Genomic DNA, 19,545 nt, shown 5'->3' on the forward strand with positions numbered 1-19,545 from the left:
ATGATATTAATCTTCTTCTTTATATGCCTCATCCTTTAAGGATATTGGCGAACGTCATGCCAATAATACTATTCAAATTAATATACACTCACCGGCACAAAATTCCGCCACCCAAAATTTTTGATTAAGTTTGACAATTTATAACTTTATTATTTTTAATCCAATTTTCAAGATTCTTACATCAGTTTGTAGGTACATGTATTGATGTCGTTTGTTATTATTCCGGTAACAAAGATTTTTGAAGTTATACTTCTTTATGGGCGATATGAGGGTGAATTTTTATATGTTAAAACCTATGATCCGGGCGCATGCGCAATATAACTTTGTTCTGATTGGATGTTCAAATGACATGTCAAAAATTATCCAATATGACAGCCGTAGCACAGCTGTGGTGTGGACGGTTGACGGTTTGGTTATGTAATGTATGGTTGTTGCGTGTTAAAATTTGTGGGAAGAAAAACAACAAAGGTTAGTTAATAGTTATACTGCCTTTTTGAAGTTATACTTCTTTAGACGCGATTTCATTGAGGGTGAAATTTTAGTAATCTGCGCACACAGGCAGTATGGAGTTTGTTACTAAATGTTTTAATTTATGTATTTCTCAGTCCAGAAAAGGTGTAGAAAGAATATATTAGTGTTTTTAAATATATTTTTCTACAAACGTGTTAAAAATGCAATTTATAGCACTCCATAGGAGCGTTAAAAATGCTACTTTAAAGCACCGATGCTTTAAAAATTTTAAGGCACTGCAGTTAAAAGTGAATTATCAAATTGTGAAACGTCAAAATATTTATATTTCATTTAGTAACATTAATAGATATTAATAATACCTATTTAGGAATGTTTCTTCTAAAATTTAGGAATATATTAACTTTTTAATACATTTAAGTATGTAGTAATTTTCTTTACAATTTTTACTTACCAATGTGTTTTGTTTATACCTAATATCGCCGTTGTCTAGCAAGTGTCTGCGTAGATTAGCGGTATGTCTATTTAGCTACGGACCCGTTAGTACTTGGTTCAATTCCCACATAAGGAATTTTTTTTTGTTTATTATTAATGGTTATTGACATCTTAGACTATTATTATATGGACTTATAAATGATTAAAAATAATTAAAAATAATTAAAATAATTAATCAGGATGTTGCCCAACTATTTACCGGGTTGCAAATTTATAATAATTGCCTATTTCAAAATGCACTTTTGAAATGAATTTTTCTTATGCACAAATGCAATTTCAGATTTCTTATTCATTACAATAGTTCACAAAATTTCCTGACATTCTCACGAATCCAACGCACCAAACTGCATTAAAATCCGTCTTACTGCGCCAAAAATCGAGAGTAAGGCCATTTTTTGTGCTTCAATGCCTCGACTAATTCGGCCAGAGATCGAGAGGTCGTGAGTTCGAATCCAGTGCAATCCTATACTTTTTTTATTTTTTTGAAAGCGGTAAGCACAAAATTAGTTTGGTGCTTAAAAAAAATTAAAACAAACTGTTTAAAGTATATTTATTTTTAAGAAATCATATAATAGAAGTATAACTTCTTACGTGCGTACAAAGTACACACACATTCTTTTTTTGCCTAGATGTCATTATACAGGGGAAAATTGAAGCGTTGTATTTTCTCCTAACTATAAAAAATTCTCTGGAAAAAATTGGAGGGCTGATTTTGTTACTCCTTTTGTAACAAAATCAGTACCTCCAAAATCAATATTCTGGAGGTATACCTAAGATTTTGTTTTTTTTTTAATTATCCGAATATCTCTTTTCTTCTAAAAGCTGTAAATAAAAACACTGCATTGAAGGTTCACTCAAATAAAAATATCAAACGCACTAAAATCAACAACACAAAACAAAACAATTCAATAGTGGGTATGTCCACCTCTCGCAGCAACAACTGCTCGCAATCTGTTTGACATCGAATAAAGATGGGTTATCCTTGCCTGGGGAATAGCTCGATATTCCTCTACCAGGGCCATATCTGTACCAAATTTTCTGAAGGCCTAGGAGACGGCGAATAGCTATTTTAAATTCATCACATAAATGCTCAAGAGAATTGAGATCTGGAAGGCATGCGGGCCATTCTAATCTTATCAATCCAGCCTCTATTGTTTATGAGTAAATCAGTGTTTTTATTTACAAAAAATTATACAGCTCTTATAGCAAAAGAGATATTTGAATAATTCAATAAGCAAAGTCTTATGAACATCTCCAGGATAATACAAGGAGTATGTAACAAAATCAGACCTCCAATTTTTCCATATAATTTTTTAAAGATAGGAGAAAATACAACGATTCGATTCACCCCCGGATAATTATTCCATCTAAGTAAAAATTTTTTGTTCCCGAAATAATAACAGACGACACCAAAACATGTACCTATAAACTGATGCAAGAATATAACCAGAATAAAATGATGCAATGGTGCAATAACGATAACAAAAGAAAAAATAAGGAGCTTGGGAATATAAAAAATATATAATAGGAAAAAAATTAAAGAAAAAGAGGCAGATGAGGAAGGAAAATAATGAACATAAATTATAAGTAAATGAGTAAATACAATAAAATGAAAATATGAAAAAGTAAAGGGCGATCATTAAACAAAAAAATAGAGAAAATAGAAATAACTAGATTTATACTAGAAAGAAAAGAAGAAAAATAACTTCTTAATAATGAGAGGATTACCCATTAGAGACATCAGATGAAGAACAATTAAAAAATGAGATAGGAAACTTTATAAACAAATAACTAAAATAGCTAGATGTCAATAACTGAAATATAGATGATATAGATTATAATAACTGAAATAAACAGAGCAAAAAAATAAATAATATGATTTCAAGAAACAAACAATCAATTATTATTGACTATACTATAGTGCAAAAACATCGATAAGAGACGTAAGAGTGAAAAAAACTTATGGAATAGGCAGTGACTAAAGAACTAACTAAGGGAAGATACAACGAAAATCAGATACAAGAAGGAGTTAGAGAAAGAAGGAGAAATAACAGAAATATTAGTAGAAGCAAAGGAAAAATTTAGTGTGTGGGACCACAAGATATACCTACCTAATATAAAAGAGAAACGGTCAACATGATGGAATAAAGAGTAAATCGAAATAAAAGAAAAGAAGAAACTGTGGAAGGAATACATAGAAGATAAAACGCAACAAAAATATGAAACATACAAAATAGAGAGAATAAAAGGTTAAAGAAATAATCAAAAATGAGAAAAAGAAAAGCAGCAACAGCAAATAATATGTAAAGTTTTTTTATAGAATAATAAAAAACCTACGAAGCACCAAAGAAATAAAGGTAAAATAAATAATGACCACAGACAACACAATATTATCCCAGGACAAGAATATAATGGAAAGATGGAAGGAATATTTCGAAAAACTATTGAACAGAAAGCAAGGAAAAGCATAGCAAAATTAAAGCAACCTAATTGGATAATTAGAGGACGACACTAAGAAAACAGAAGCTAGACAGAAAGAACAATTGGAGGAAGTAATAAGAAAGTTAAAGACTGGGAAAGCTTCGGGTAGCGATGAAGTTAGATATGAAATACCTACCGTAGAAGAACGATAGAGGCAAGAAGGGCAGGCAGGCTCAGAAATGAAGAAATCAGAGACATACATAAAATTAAACCATTACTTGACACACTAAAGGAGACAAAATTAGCATGGTTAGGTCGGCATGTGAAAAGAGTGTGGGAAGCTAAACCAATAGGAAAAAACCCAAGGGGCAGACGAATAAATGGGTGAAACAGCGACATAATAGAAATATTACAAAATAAGGGAAAATATTGGCAAGAAGCCTCACAAATGGCAAAGAACAAAAAGGAATGAAGAAAATTCATCAGAAGCTAGACGTACCTTCCTCGACGCCTAACGAAGAAGAATAACAAATGTATATATGTACATAATATTATGTATGTAATCATCCACGCACATTCATCTTTGGATATAGTCTTTGTCGTGTAAAAATAATTTTTAATATTTTTTTCAAAATTCGTGAAAAATACTTTTTAATATTTTATGTATTATGTAAATACAAATACTAAAACGATTTTCAAATGAAATCTTGATGTAAAACACATAAATTCAACTCAATATAATTACAAATCCGATAATATTCATAAATATTCTAGATATTTAAACAACAGTTGGTACATAGCGTGATATTTGGCGTGAAATGCTAATAAATAAGCTGCTTACAATAACGATTTATTGAAAATTATAATGAAAGGATAGCGCAGTAAGTATTTTAAAAATAAACGATGTATTTGAGTTATGTCAATATATTAATATAAGTGTTCGATTATGACCAATGGGATATATTAATCGTTAAGAAGATAAAATGGTTTGTTATTTTTATATAGTTTTATTCGGTCGTTAGATTTTTGGATGTGAGGATATCTGTGGCTATTTCTGTTAGAGAGTTAATAAACAACCTCGAATTGAATAATCAAATATACACAAAATAACAGTGCAGGACGTATCATGGGCAATCCTCTAAACCCATTGCTATCAGATTTTTTTGTTTCAAAATGTTTTAGTCAACATAAGTCCATTTGTCCTAACAGAATCGGTTTTACACGAATTGCATTAGATCGATCGAGGATAAAGCTGTTAGAAATACAATTATTAGTCCAAGGAATGAAGCGTTTTGGCTCGCAATTTTTTCGTCCAGCATGGATTTACTTGAAATTTTCACAGAAGGTAGGGAATAGCCCAAAGATCATTTTCTATATCATGCTGCTGTACGCTAAAATCTTGGGGGTGGTTGCCACCCCATCTCGGGGGTGGGATTTTTTCGTTACATTTTGATCATGACAGTCGATGGAAAATGTAATTCTAAGAAAAAAACGTTCTTTACATTTTCTGCATAAAACTAATATTTTCCGAGTTATTCACGGTTGAAAGTAACAGTTTTTCGACGAAATAATTGACTTTTTTAGAGGGTTTATTGAGAATAACTCGAAAAATATGCATTTAATAAAAAAACTGTAGATACTAAAATTACATCTTTTAGAAACAAAAACAAAATACTTTTTTTATAATTTTTCTACGATCAGCACAAACCGAGATAGGGCATGTTAAAGTTAACTTTTTTGGTCAAATGTATAATTTGAAATATTAAAAGCCAAATAACGGGAAAACTTTGCATTTTTCGAGGAAAACTTACTAAACCTTTTTTAAGTACACAATTAGATGTTTCAAGAAACAGAAAAAAGTTTCTAACGTAAAAATTAAGCGAATTATGATCAATAAAACGTAAATAATAGCGAGATATAGCTGTTTAAAACCTCTATTTACTAGCAAACACCCCTTTATTCGAGCCCTTTAAACCCATCCCAATTAAAAATTAAGGGATCTTACGGAATTTAATTTACATACGCTTATAGCTCTTCAAAAATCCTACAAAATCATTTTCGGAAAAACTTTTTATCGCCAAAAATAAAGGAGTTACGTTTATAAAACGAATTTTTTTTTTCGAAAAATTGAAATAGTCCGCTTATAGAGCATTTTCTATGTATACAGGGTGTTTCATTAATAATTGTCCATATAGTAACTGGAGAAACCTTAGCACAAAACACGAAGATTTAAACTAAAACACTTAAATAAAATGTAGTTCCTTACTGAGTTACAGGGTGTTTTATCTAAAAATTTAAAAACCATTTCTGCTCAGCATTTTAAAACTATTCGACGTATCCTTTTCATACTTGGCAGGAAGTATAGGTATTGTAAAAACTACTAAATTATGTTAAAAAAACGTTTCTGGCTATTAGCAGAGGCGTACGACGGGGAAAAGTGAATGGTTGACCCTTTCCAAATTCTACGCCACTAGCGGAATTTCTATTTTAGTTCAATTTTTGGATTGTTCAATACTTTTTATGAAAATAATATTCTCTTTATTCGTAACGATAAAGTTACTAGTTTTCGAGATCTTTGGAGTTAAAAATGAAACGACACGGTTATTTTGATTAATGTCTTGTGTCGCTTCATTTTTAATTTTAAATATCTCGAAAACTAATAATTTTATCGTTACGAATGAGACGTATATTATTTACATAAAAAGTATTGGAAAATCAAAAAATTACACTAAAATAGCGATTTCGTAAGTAGCGTAGAATTTGGGAAGGGTCAACCAGCCACTATCCCCTGTCGTACGCCTCTGGTAGTAGCTAGAAACGTTTATTTATCTTAATTTAGTAGGGTGTACAGTACCTACACTTTCTGCCAAGTATGATAAGGATACGCCAAATAGTTTTAAAGTACTGGGTACAAATTAATAACTTTTAAATTTTAATCATATGAGTCATATCATAAATTAATCAAAATAACTGTGCCGTTTCATATTTAACTTCAAATATCTCGAAAACTAATGACTTTATCGTTACCAATAAAGAGTATACTATTTACGTAGAAAGTATTGGAGAATCTAAGAATTGCACTAAAATAGTAATTCCTCCAGTGGCGTAGAATTTGAGAAGGGTCAACCATTCACTATCCCTTATCGTACGCCTCTGGTAGTAGCTAGACACGTTTGTTTATCATAATTTAGTAGGGTGTATAGTAGTCGCACTTTCTACCAAGTATGAAAGGGATACGTCGAATAGTTTTAAAATGCTGAGCAAAAATAGTTTTTAAATTTTTAGATAAAACACCCTGTAACTCGTATTTTGTGCTAAGGTTTCTCCAGTTACTATATGGACAATTATTAATGAAACACCCTGTATAATACCACAGTACCGGTTCGTATACTAGAAGATGATTAAAATACTATCGTATTTGTATTTGTACATATTTGCAAATTCGTATTTTTGTGTAAATAAATGTTTTTGTAATTCTTAATTCTACTTTTTTTCTGTATAGATCTATTCAATTATCTACTTATAAAAATTGCAATGTTATTAAGGGTGGTTTTTAAGGGTTGAAATATTATGATATTTTATCCTAAAGCATGAAACAATCATTATTTAATCAATCAAAAACAAATTATTAAAGTTTACAATGTTTTTATATAATTTTTGACAATCAGGGGTAGTTTACACCCCTAAAAATAATAAACGCCTGTGAGCATGATAGAGAATATGAGGTACATGGTGAGATTATCCTAATCCCAAATTTTTATGTAAATCGATGCAAGCCAAAATCATTATTTTACGATAAATAAATTCTTTATATATAGCTCCAACAAGGGTGGTTTTAAGGGTTGAAACATTATGATATTATATCCTAAAGCATAAAACAATCATTATTTAACTAATACAAACCAAATATTGACCATATTAAAGTTTAAAATGTTATTATTTTATAATTTTTTACAATTAGGGGTAGTTTTCACCCTTAAAAAACCAAAAGCGTACAACGGCTCAATATAGAAAATGAACTAGAGGGTGAAATGAGCCTAATACCAAATTTTTGTATAAATCGATGCTAGACGAAAAAATTGCGAGGTTTTGCCATTTTTTCAGTTTCATTTCCTCGACTAAATAGACTTATTTCCTTTAGATCACAACTAAATTGACCATTCCAAATCACGTGATAAAATATGGCCGGCAGTGGGCAAAAATTTAATAATATAGGGCTTACATTAGTTTTTGTAAAGAATATCCTGTTTGGTTTTGTTTTTTATTGTTAATTGTGCACCGAAATTGTGATAGCAAATAAATATAAACTAGTTTATCGCCTACATAACTGAATTATCCCATAGTAGTTATTGACACAAACTTGTAACTAATATGGGATAATTCAGTTCTGTAGGCGATAAACCACTTCATATTTAATTTGTTATCACAATTTCGCAGATTTCCCTACACAATTAACATAAAAAAACAACCAAACAGGATTTTCTTTACAAATTAATGTCGATGTAAGGTTAGATTTTGCCCACACCCGGCCATGTTTGACGTTTCATTGGAATGCCTAATTTAGGCATTCTTAGCAAAATAATTAGCAAAAACTGATGTAAGCCCTATATTATTAAATTTTTGCCCACTGCCGGCCATATTTTATCACGTGATTTGGAATGGTCAATTTAGTTGTGATCTAAAGGAAATAAGTCTATTTAGATTAAATTCCGTGTCGCCAGTGTACTTAAGTCAATACAGTCATTATTTGACTTATGCCCTTCTTCCCCAACATTAGAGGATAATAAAATACATTTTATTTTTTTTTGTTGCAGGACTTATTAATAACATTATCGACCCTCCTGCGGGGTTCGGTGTACGAGAGGCTAAGGTGGACTTTTAAACTGTACGACGTGAACGGCGATGGATGCATTAGTAGAGGGGAGCTGTCAGAAATAGTCGTGGCAGTTCACGAATTAATGGGAAGGAGAGCCCATCAGGTGCGTTTATTAATATCACTTTGTCGCACGTTTCAGACATTACGGAGGCGAATACAAAATATACGTCTCGTTTATTTTGTAATCAAAAAATACGCGTCGTTCGCTGCCGGTGTTTCTTGTTCCCAGTTCCTCTTCTCATTCGTATTTTAAAGCTCGGTAACTCGCTGATACCAAACATAAACAAACTTTCAAGCGCGGAGTTTCTATCTAAAAATCGTTCGAAAATAATGGAAGGTTTTCTTTATTATAAAATCATGTACCTCATTCCTTCTCCACCCTCTTCATATACAGGGTGTTAGTAAATAAGTATGAAACATTTTAAGGGCTAATTCTACATGAAAAATTAATGCCGGTTTGCTCTATAAACATATGTCCGTAAATGCTTAGTTTCCGAGATACAGGGTGTTGAGATTTTTATTTCAAACAGCCAATTTATTTATTGCTCTACGACCAGTTGAGTTATGAAAATGAAATTTGGTGAGTTTTAGGAGGTAGTTATTACGCATTTTTGACATACAATTAAGAATTTTATATTCATCATTGGCGCGCCTACGGGTAATGATCTGATTTTTTTTAAAGAAAAAAATAGTACGCCAGTGAGATATTTCAAATTAAAAATTATTTTTAAATTCCACGTCTAATTCATGATAAAAAACCTTTCTTGCCTTTTTTTTCATATGATGCACCGTTTTTATGCAGAAAAACAAAACATCTTGACGCGAATTTTTCATTTTTTTAATACATTATCAAGAAATATCCAATATAATACTAAACTGGAATAATAACAGAAAATATTACTAATAAGATTGTAACTAGGTGCAGAGCTACAACAGATGTTAAAAATGACCTTCTTTAGATGTTATAGAAGAATTTTATATTCATCATTGGCGCGCGTACGGGTAATGGTCTGATTTTTTTAAGAGATAAATAGTACGCCACCGAGATATGTCAAATTAAAAATCATTTTTGAATTTCTGGTTAAATTTACGACAAAAAATCTTTCTTGCCTTTTTTCATATGCGGCGCCGTTTTTATGTAAAAAAATATAACATCTTAACGTTTACAAAGTATTTGAACTAAGTTTCGATGCATATAGAAACAACCTCAAATACTTTGTAAGCGTTAAGATATTTTATTTTTTTGTATAAAAACGGCGCCTCGTATGAAAAAAAGGTAAGAAAGATTTTTTGTCGTAAATTGAACGAGGAATTCAAAAATGATTTTTAGTTTGACATATCTCAGTGGTGTACTATTTTTTTCTTCAAAAAATTCAGACCATTACCCGTACGCGCGCCAATGATGAATATAAAATTCTTCTGTTACATGTAAAGGAGATCATTTTAAACATTTTTTGCAGCTTTGCACCTAGTTGAAATATTATTAGTAATATTTTCTGTTATTGTTCTAGTTTAGTATTATTATATTGGATAATCCTTGATGATGTATTATTAAAGAAATGAAAAATACGCGCCAAGATGTTTTATTTTTCTGCATAAAAACGGTGCATCGGAAAAAAAAGGCAAGAAAGGTTTTTTATCAAAAATTAAACGTGGAATATAAAAATAATTTTTAATTTGAAATATCTCAGTGGCGTACTATTTTTTTCCTTAAAAAATTCAGACTATTACCCGTATGCGCGCCAATGATGAATACAAAATTCTTAATTGTATGTCAAAAAATGCGTAATAACTACCTCCTAAAACTCACCAAATTTTATTTTCATAGCTCAACTGGTCTTAGAGCAATAAATAAATGGGAAGTTTGAAATAAAAATTTCAACACCCCGTATCTCGCAAACGAAGCATTTGCGGACATATGTTTATAGAGCAAACCGGCATTATTTTTTCATATAGAATTAGCCCTTAACATTTTTCATACTTATTTACTAACACCCTGTATACAGGGTGTCCCGAAAAGATTGGTCATAAATTATACCACACATTCTGGGGTCAAAAATAGTTCGATTGAACCTAACTTACCTTAGTACAAATGTGCTCATAAAAAAAGTTACAGCCCTTTGAAGTTACAAAATGAAAATCGATTTTTTTCAATATATCGAAAACTATTAAAGATTTTTTATTGAAAATGGACATGTATCATTCATATGGCAGGAACATCTTAAAACAAAATTATAGTGAAGTTCGTCCACCCCATAAAAATTTGATGGGGGTTTTGTTCCCTTAAACCCCCACAAACTTTTGTGTACGTTTCAATTAATTCATTATTGTGATACCATTAGTTAAACACAACGTTTTTAAAACTTTTTTGGCTCTTAGTATTTTTTCGATAAGCCAGTTTTTATCGAGATGCGGCTTCTTTTTTAATATATTTACATAAAAATTTTATGGGGGTTTTGTTCCTTTAAACCCCCCAAATGTTTGTGTACGTTCCAATTAAACTATTATTGTGGTACCATTAGTTAAACACAGTATTTTTAAAACTTTTTTGCCCCTTAGTCTTTTTTTGACAAGTCACCTTTTATCGAGATGTGGCTTCTTTTTCAAAATATACCTAAAAATGTAAATTATAAATAAATTTTCAGATTATTAACAGGTCTCTATAATAATCGTACTTAACCATACAAACGTGTGATGGATTCGACAAATATTCAAAATATGTCGATAAACACTGGCTTATCGAAAAAGTACTAAGAGGCAAAAAAGTTTTAAAAACACTGTGTTTAACTAATGGTGCCACAATAATAACTTAATTGTAACTTACACAAAAGTTTGGGGAGGTTTAAAGGAACAAAACCCCCATAAAATTTTTATGGGGTGCACAAATTTCACTTTAATTTTTTTTTAAGATGTTGCTGCCATAAGAATGCCACATGCCCATTTTCAATAAAAAATCTCTAAGAGTTTTCGATATATGAAAAAAAATCTATTTTCATTTTGTAACTTCAAAGGGCTGTAACTTTTTTTGTGTGCACTATTGTATATAGGTAAGTGAGGTTCAATCAACCTATTTTTGACTCCAGAATCTATGGTATAATGTATGACCAATCTTTTCGGGACACCCTGTATACAGGGTGTAACAAAAATACAGGTCGTAAATCCAATCACATGTTCTGGGACCAAAAACAGTTCGACTGAACCTAACTTACCTTAGTACAAATGTGCACATAAAAAACTTATAGCCCGTTGAAGTTACAAAATGAAAATCGATTTTTTCCAATATATTGAAAACCATTAGATATTTTTATTGAAAATTGACATGTGGCATTCTTATGTATGTATGTATGTAACCCATTATCCCCCTTGTGGGCATAGTGTAGTCGAAAAATTTTTCCATCCCTGCCTGTTTTTTGCGATGTAACTCATATGTCTAAAGGTCATATTGGCTTCTGCTTGGGTACTTTTAATCCAAGTTTCCTTTGGCCGTCCTTGTTTTCTTCTTCCTTGTGGGTTCCAATGTAAGACTTTCTTTGGAATTTCGTTTTCGCTTTTTCTTAAAGTATGTCCCAGCCATCCAAACTTCCGTGTGCGTATTTGTTTTCCAATTTCCTCTTCTTCTGCTCGGGCCTATAGCTCTCGATTGCTTATGACTTCGGGCCACCATATCTTCAATATTCTTCTTAAATATCTATTTATGAAAACCTGTAGTTTATTTTCTACTGTTTTAGTAATGGTCCACGATTCTGCGCCATAGAGTAAGACTGGTTTAACCATTGATTTACGCCATATCTTGTTTAATCTTGCGAAAGTGCTCCTGGCTTTATTTATTCGTTTGTCGACGTCTCTGAGTACTCCATTTTTTTTCGACATAGTACTTCCTAGGTAATTAAACTCGTCTATTTCTTCTCTAATTCCTTCTCTTACTCTTAGTTGTATATTTTGTGTCGTATTCAAGCTCATCGATTTGGTCTTTCCTTTATTTATTTTTAAACCGACTTTGCTTGCCTCTGTTTCTAACACTTCTATCTTTCCCTACATATGTTGCCGGTTCTGCGAGAGTAAGCATATATCATCTGCAAAATCTAGATCTTCAAGGTTTTCAGTTAATCCCCATTGTATTCCTGTCTTCTTGTTGTTTAATGTTTTCCTCATTACGTCATCTAATAGTATGGAGAACAATAGTGGCGATGGCATTCTCTTATGGCAAGAATATAAGAATAATAAATAAAAGTGAAATTTGTGCACCCCATAAAAATCGTATTTGTTCCCTTAAACCCCCCCCCCCAAATATTTGTGTACGTTCCAATTAAATTATTATTGTGACACCATTAGTTAAACAAAATATTTTTAAAACTTTTTTGTCTCTTTGTATTTTTTCGATAAGCCAATTTTTATCGAGCTATTTTGAACATTTGTACAATCCAACACAAATTTTTACATGGTAAGTAAGATTTTAGAGACCTGGTAATAATTATGAAAATTCATTGTGAATTTACATTTTTTAGATATATTTTGAAACATAATAATATGTCGATAAAAAATCGTTTATCAAAAAAATATAAAGAGGCAAAAAAGTTTTACAAACGTGGTCTTTAACTAATGGTGCCACAATAATAATTTAATTGGAACGTACACAAACATTTGGGGCGTTTAAGGAAACAAAACTCCCATACATTTTTTATGTAAGCATATTAAAAAACAAGCCGCATCTCGATAAAAACTGGATTATCGAAAAAATACTAAGAGGTAAAAAAGATTTAAAATTATTTTGTTTAACTAATGGTACCGCAGAAATATTTTAGTTAGAACGTATACAAAATTTGGGGGGTTTAAGGGAACAAAACCCCCATAAAATGTTTATGGGGCGTACAAATTTCACTGTTATTATTTTTTGAGATGTCCCTACTATAAAGATATCACATGTCCATTTTCAATAAAAAATCTCTAATAGTTTTCGTATATTGGAAAAAAACGATTTTTATTTTGTAATTTCAAAGGGCTGTAACTTTTTTTATGTGCACATTTGTACTAAGGTGAGTTGGGTTCAATCGAACTATTTTTGGTCCCAGAATATGTGATTTAATTTATGACCTGCATTTTTGTTACACCCTGTATATTAAGGTTACAGAGAATAAAAAGATTGCAATGTTCCGGACATGTGATAAGAATGGGAGAGGATAGGCTACCAAAAAGAGCACTGAATGCTAGAATGCAGGGAAAGAGACCGGTTGGAAAGCCAAGAAAGCGCTGGGAAGACACAGTAAACAGCGACGCACAAGCCCTTCTAGGGGTCCGTGTATGGAGAAGAACAGCCACAGACAAGAAAGGGTGGAGGCAACAAATAAAGGAGGCCAAGGCTCAATTTGGGCTGTAGTGCCGTAGAAGAAAAAGAAGTATGTTAAGGAGGATTCTTCTTATAAAGGCTGTCACCCTGATTCCAAAAGTCACCACGATCTTGGTCAGACTCTCAAATGTTTGAGAATTTTCTTTTTCTTCTGGTGCCTGGTTATTGTGTTAACATTCATTCCCCTTCCTCTTAATGACATACATCCTTTCTTCGATTTCTCTCAAACGCCTTCTCCAGTTCTATGTAGCAGATCACTGTGTTCTTATTTATCTTATCCTCTCACTCATTTTTCTTATTTTGAATATGAGGTCTTGCGTGCTTCTGTTCTTTCTGAATCCACATTGCGTGTCTTATAATGTTTGATCTATTTAACTCATTATTTTCTCTTCTATTTTTGCAAATGCTTTTGCTGGTATACTTGTATTGTTAGTCTTCGATAGTTAATACAATTTCTCTTGTCTCCCCTCTTATGTATTTATAGTAAAATATATGTTTTGCAGTCCTGTAGTATTTTCGCTTTTTTCGATATATTGTTCATTAAACCATGCAGAACCCATCTGTCCCTTCTCTTCATTTGTATCATCACTTTTAGGAAATTATGTTTGACCACTGCTTTACCTAGTTTAACCATATCTATTGCCTTCTCTAATTATTCTTCTCTTGTTATGGGTTCTATCCCTTGCTCTTCGTTTATGTGTCTTTCTTCATCTAGGTTTTCCGTATCGTTAATTCTTTAAGATATTCTCGTCACCTCTACATTTTTTTTCCTGTTCTGTTATCATATTTTCGTCTTTATCTTTTACAGTGATGTTTCTTGCTTGTAGTTTCTTGTTATTTTCTGCTCAAATTCCTCCCATAACCTCTCTTTGGTTTCTTTGACTGCTATTTTGACCTCCTTTCATGTTTCTTTGTAAGTTTCGTAATGGTCGGGTATTTTTATTTCTTCAATTTTTCTTTTTTTCTTCTTATTTTTACTTGTATCTCCTCTGCTCACTATTCGGTTCTTCTGATATTTATATCTGATATTTTTGTCTTGCCACATGTTTCTTTCTCCCCGATATAATGAATTTTAACTATTTTCATAACGAATTTTTATCAAACTCCAGCAGATGACGTAGATATAGGGCACCAGGTACCTCATACAGCATCTTCAATGCAATATTCGTGTTTAGGAATTTCAAATATCCAGTGATAATAATTTTAACTATTTAGTAACGAATATTTAGCATCGCTGAAACAATATTCGTGTTCAGCGACCTCAAATACCTCGGGATAACAAGTTTCAACGATTTCCATAATGAATTTCCATAAAACGCCAAGAGACGACGTGCATACCGGGATACCGGGTACCAGCCATCTCTTACATTTATGTGCCGTCTTCTACCGAAGGTTGGCGACCATCAAACGATAGGTTTCTCTGTTTTGTGCCGCATGTATTATGTTCGCAGCTTCTGGTATTTGAAACCATTCTCTCAAATTTTTTCAGCCAGGATTTCTTCTTTCTGCCCAAACCTCTTCTACCTTCAATCTTGTCTTCCACGATAAGCTATAGTAGACTGTACTTATCATTACGGAACACATGGCCCAGGTATGACGCTTTCCTCCTTTTAACAGTTGTTTACAATTCCACCTCTTTACCCATTCGTCTCAATACCTCTGTGTTGGTCACTCTGTCTGTCCAAGGTATTCTCAGTATGCGTCAATACAGCCACATTTCTAGAGCCGCTAACGTCTTTATAATTGCTGCTGTTAACGTCCACCCTTCTACTTTGTAAAGTAGCGTAGAGAGTACGTAGCATTTCGTTGCGCGCCATCGGAGGTTAACGCTTAAGGCGATATTCGCTACACGTCTTAGAATTGGATTTCTTGGGAAGGGGCGCAAATATAGATTTCAACCAGTCCGATGGAATTTGACCAGTATCGTATATCTTATTAAACAGTTCCAATACTAGGTACATTCATGTTGTTCTCGTTAAAAACTTTTAAAAATTCGACTGGTATTTCATCGCATCCTGTTGCTTTCCCATCTTTCGTTTGATCTATAGCTTTTATCACCTCACTTTTCAATATTTTTGGTCCATTCAGATCAAGAGTGTTCGTAGAAATATGACGATAATCCGTAAACAAATCTTTTATGTAATTGCCCAAGTCTGTAACTGTTCTTCTTTATCTACAATAAGTTTGTTGTTCTCGTCTATTAACTTACCAAACTGTTTTTTCTTGTAAGTATAAGTAAACTGTCGATTAGATAGCTCAGTGCGAGTAGCGGCTGACCCGCACTTCACTTCGCCGTGAGGTACGAGAGTTCAAGCCCAGCCCAGGCCATCGGAAAACAAAAAGGCTAACGCGTCAGTATAAAATTCTAAATATGAATCTGGCGCTTAGACCTGAATATGCGGGCATCTGATCGACCTATGAGGGAGCAGTACGGCAAGGGATAAGGGCTTGCGGCTCGGTGAAACTCCCCCATAGATCCCTACCGAAGAGCGTTGACGCCTAAGAACGGTGTATATACATAAGTAAACTCCTTGATTTTTTTATGCATGTTAAAACTATCGTGTCTTCGTTCTAGCTCTTCTATCTCTTGACATTTTTCTTGTAACCATTTCTCTTTGGATTATTTTATCTTTCTGCTGACAGTTTTATCAAGTTCTTTATATTGTTCGGGATTATTCTTATTTTCCCTCCTTCTGTCCATGAGGTGTAATATTTCATCTGTCATCCATTCGTTCTTCTTCTTCCGCTCGTAGTCACCAATTACTTCTTTCGCACCGTTGCATATAGCGTCCCTTAAGTTGATCCAGTCTCTTTCAATATCATCAGTATTGGTTGTTAAAGCAACATTACTATTAATGCTATTTGTAAGCTTGTCTTTTATCTCGGGATTTCTAAGTTGATCCATATCTAATCTTTTGTTATTCTGTTTCTGGATTAAGGTTTTTAGTTTGACTCGTAATTGGGATACAAGAGGATTATGATCAGAGTTTATATCAGCTCCAGGATATGTTTTGGCTGATATTATTGCGCCATACCTCATAATTCCCGAGTGTGAAATCTGAAATCATTTCCATAATTATTTTCTGAGTTGTGAATTTTTATTTTTTGAACATTTTGAGACGCACTTTGGAAAATGCATTTTCTGCCTACTGCAACTACCTACTAACTGCAATTTTCATTTGTCCCTCATGCCAAGTGGTCAACAATTTTCCTGAAGCTCTCTCGAATCGAATGCATAAGGTTTCATAACGATCCGTCTTACTTTAAAAAAGTTAGAGGTGTATGCTTTATCTCCTCGCCTATAATGCTGTACATTTATGTTTTTTAGTCATATACAGGGTGTAACAAAAATACAGCTCATAAATTAAATCACATATTCTGGTACCAAAAATAGTTCGATTGAACCTAACTTACCTTAGTACAAATATGCACACAAAAAAAGTTACAGCCCTTTGAAGTTACAAAATGAAAATCGATTTTTTCCGATGAACCTAACTTACCTTAGTACAAATATGCACACAAAAAAAGTTACAGCCCTTTGAAGTTACAAAATGAAAATCGATTTTTTCCGATATATCGAAAACTATTAGAGATTTTTTAATTAAAATGGACATTTGGCATTCTTATGGTATGAACATCCTAAAAAGAAATTATATTGAAATTTGTGCAGCCCATAAAAATTTTATGGGGGTTTTGTTCCCTTAAACCCCCCCCCCAAACTTTTATGTGTGTCCCAATTAAATTATTTTTGTAGTACCATTAGTTAAACACAATGTTTTTAAAACTTTTTTGCCTCTTAGTATTTTTTCGATAAACCAGTTTTAATCGAGATGCGGCTTCTTTTTTAATATGTTTACATAAAAATTTTATGGGGGTTTTGTGCCTTTAAACCCTCCAAATATTTGTGTACGTTCCAATTAAACTATTATTGCTGTACCATTAGTTAAGCACAGTGTTTTTAAAACTTTCTTGCCTCTTACTATTTTTCAGATAAGGCACCTTTTATCGAGATGTGGCTTCTTTTGTAATATGGTTCAAAGTATACCTCAAACTGTAATTTATAAATAAATTTTCATATTATTACCAAGTCTCTAAAATCGTACACAAATATGTGGTGGATTTGACGAAATATTCAAAATATCTCAAAAAAAACTAACTTTTCGAAAAAGTACTAAGAGGTAAAAAAGTTTTAAATACATTGTGTTTAACTAATTGCGCCACAATGATAATTTAATTGGAACGTACACAAAAGTTTGGGGGGTTTAAGGGAACAAAACCCCCATAAAATTTTTATGGGGTACACAAATTTCACTATATATTTTTTTAAGATGTTCCTATCATAAGAATTTCACATGTCCGTTTTCAATAAGAAACCTCAAACAGTGTTCGATCTATTGAAAAAAATCAATTTTTATTTTGTAACTTCAAAGGGCTGTAACTTTTTTTAGGTGCACATTTGTACTAAGGTAAGTTAGGTTCAATCGAACTATTTTTGGTTCCAGAATATGTGATTTAATTTATGACCTGTATTTTTGTTACACCCTGTATATTAATACTTTTGGTTTAATTACACAAATTATATACCTAAATAATCCATTTAAAATATGAGTGACGTGGAAAACTTTTTCTCAGGTAAAATCTGTGGACTTTGTCCCAAATACCAACAAAGGTAATTTAAAAAATACGTAGCCAGTAGATTGAAAAATTGTTTCCATTTTTTAGGTCTCAGTTTGTAACTTTAAGTAATTTTCCGAGGCAGATTCACTTTGCTTAGAAACTTTTTTGAAACTTTTAGGTAAATTTGTGAGAGGTTTTAGACGTTAGAGTTAGAATTGAAGTTTGTTGAAAAATGTTGCTGTTCGTATTTGGAGTTGCGTCAGGTTTGTTATACAGGGTGTCCCGAAAAGAATTGTCATAAATTATACCACACATTCTGGGGTCAAAAATAGTTCGATTGAACCTAACTTACCTTAGTACAAATGTGCTCGCAAAAAAAGTTACAGCCCTTTGAAGTTACAAAATGAAAATCGATTTTTTTCAATATATCGAAAACTATTAGAGATTTTTTATTGAAAATGGACATGTTTAATTCTTATCTCAGGAACATCTTAAAACAAAATTATAGTGAAATTTGTCCACCCCATAAAAAATTTATGGGGATTTTGTTCCCTTAAACCCCCCCAAACTTTTGTGTACGTTCCAATTAATTCATTATTGTGGTACCATTAGTTAAACACAACGTTTTTAAAACTTTTTTGCCTCTTAATATTTTTTCGATAAGCCAGTTTTTATTGAGATGCGGCTTCTTTTTCGATATATTTACGTAAAAATTTTATGGGGGTTTTGTTCCTTTAAACCCCCCTAATGTTTGTGTACGTTCCAATTAAACTATTATTGTGGTACCATGAGTTAAACACAGTGTTTTTAAAACTTTTGTCTCTTAGTCTTTTGTTCATAAGTCACCTTTTATCGAGATGTAGCTTCTTTTTCAAAATATACCTAAAAATGTAAATTATAAATAAATTTTCAGATTATTAACAGGTATTAAATAACCGTACTTAACCATATACAAATATGTGGTGGATTCGACAAATATTTAAAATATCTCGATAAACACTGGCTTATCGAAAAAGTACTAAGAGGCAAAAAAGTTTTAAAAATAATGTGTTTAACTAATAGTGCTACAATAATAATTTAATTGGAACGTACACAAAAGTTTGGGGGGGTTTAAGGGAACAAAACCCCCATAAAATTTGTATGGGGTGCACAAATTTTACTTAATTTTTTTTTTAAGATATTGCTGTCGTAAAAATGCCCCGTGTCAATTTTCAATAAAAAATCTCTGAGAGTTTTCGATATATGAAAAAAAATCGATTTTCATTTTGTAACTTCAAAGGGCTGTAACTTTTTTTGTGTGCACTATTGTATATAGGTAAGTGAG

At 32.1% G+C, this 19,545-nt stretch overlaps 1 protein-coding gene across 2 annotated transcripts in view; it reads left to right on the plus strand.

The window, feature by feature from the left end:
* LOC114327806 (Kv channel-interacting protein 1) overlaps positions 1-19,545 on the plus strand; it is a 383,838-nt gene that overhangs the window by 343,868 nt on the left and 20,425 nt on the right. For both annotated transcript variants that reach the window (XM_050659621.1, XM_028276514.2), the window contains one exon: positions 8,199-8,363. In XM_050659621.1, coding sequence (XP_050515578.1) covers positions 8,199-8,363 — 165 coding nt within the window. The remainder of the gene's footprint in view (positions 1-8,198; positions 8,364-19,545) is intronic.

This window comes from Diabrotica virgifera, chromosome 8 (assembly GCF_917563875.1).
Source record: "Diabrotica virgifera virgifera chromosome 8, PGI_DIABVI_V3a".
Lineage (NCBI taxonomy): Eukaryota > Metazoa > Arthropoda > Insecta > Coleoptera > Chrysomelidae > Diabrotica > Diabrotica virgifera.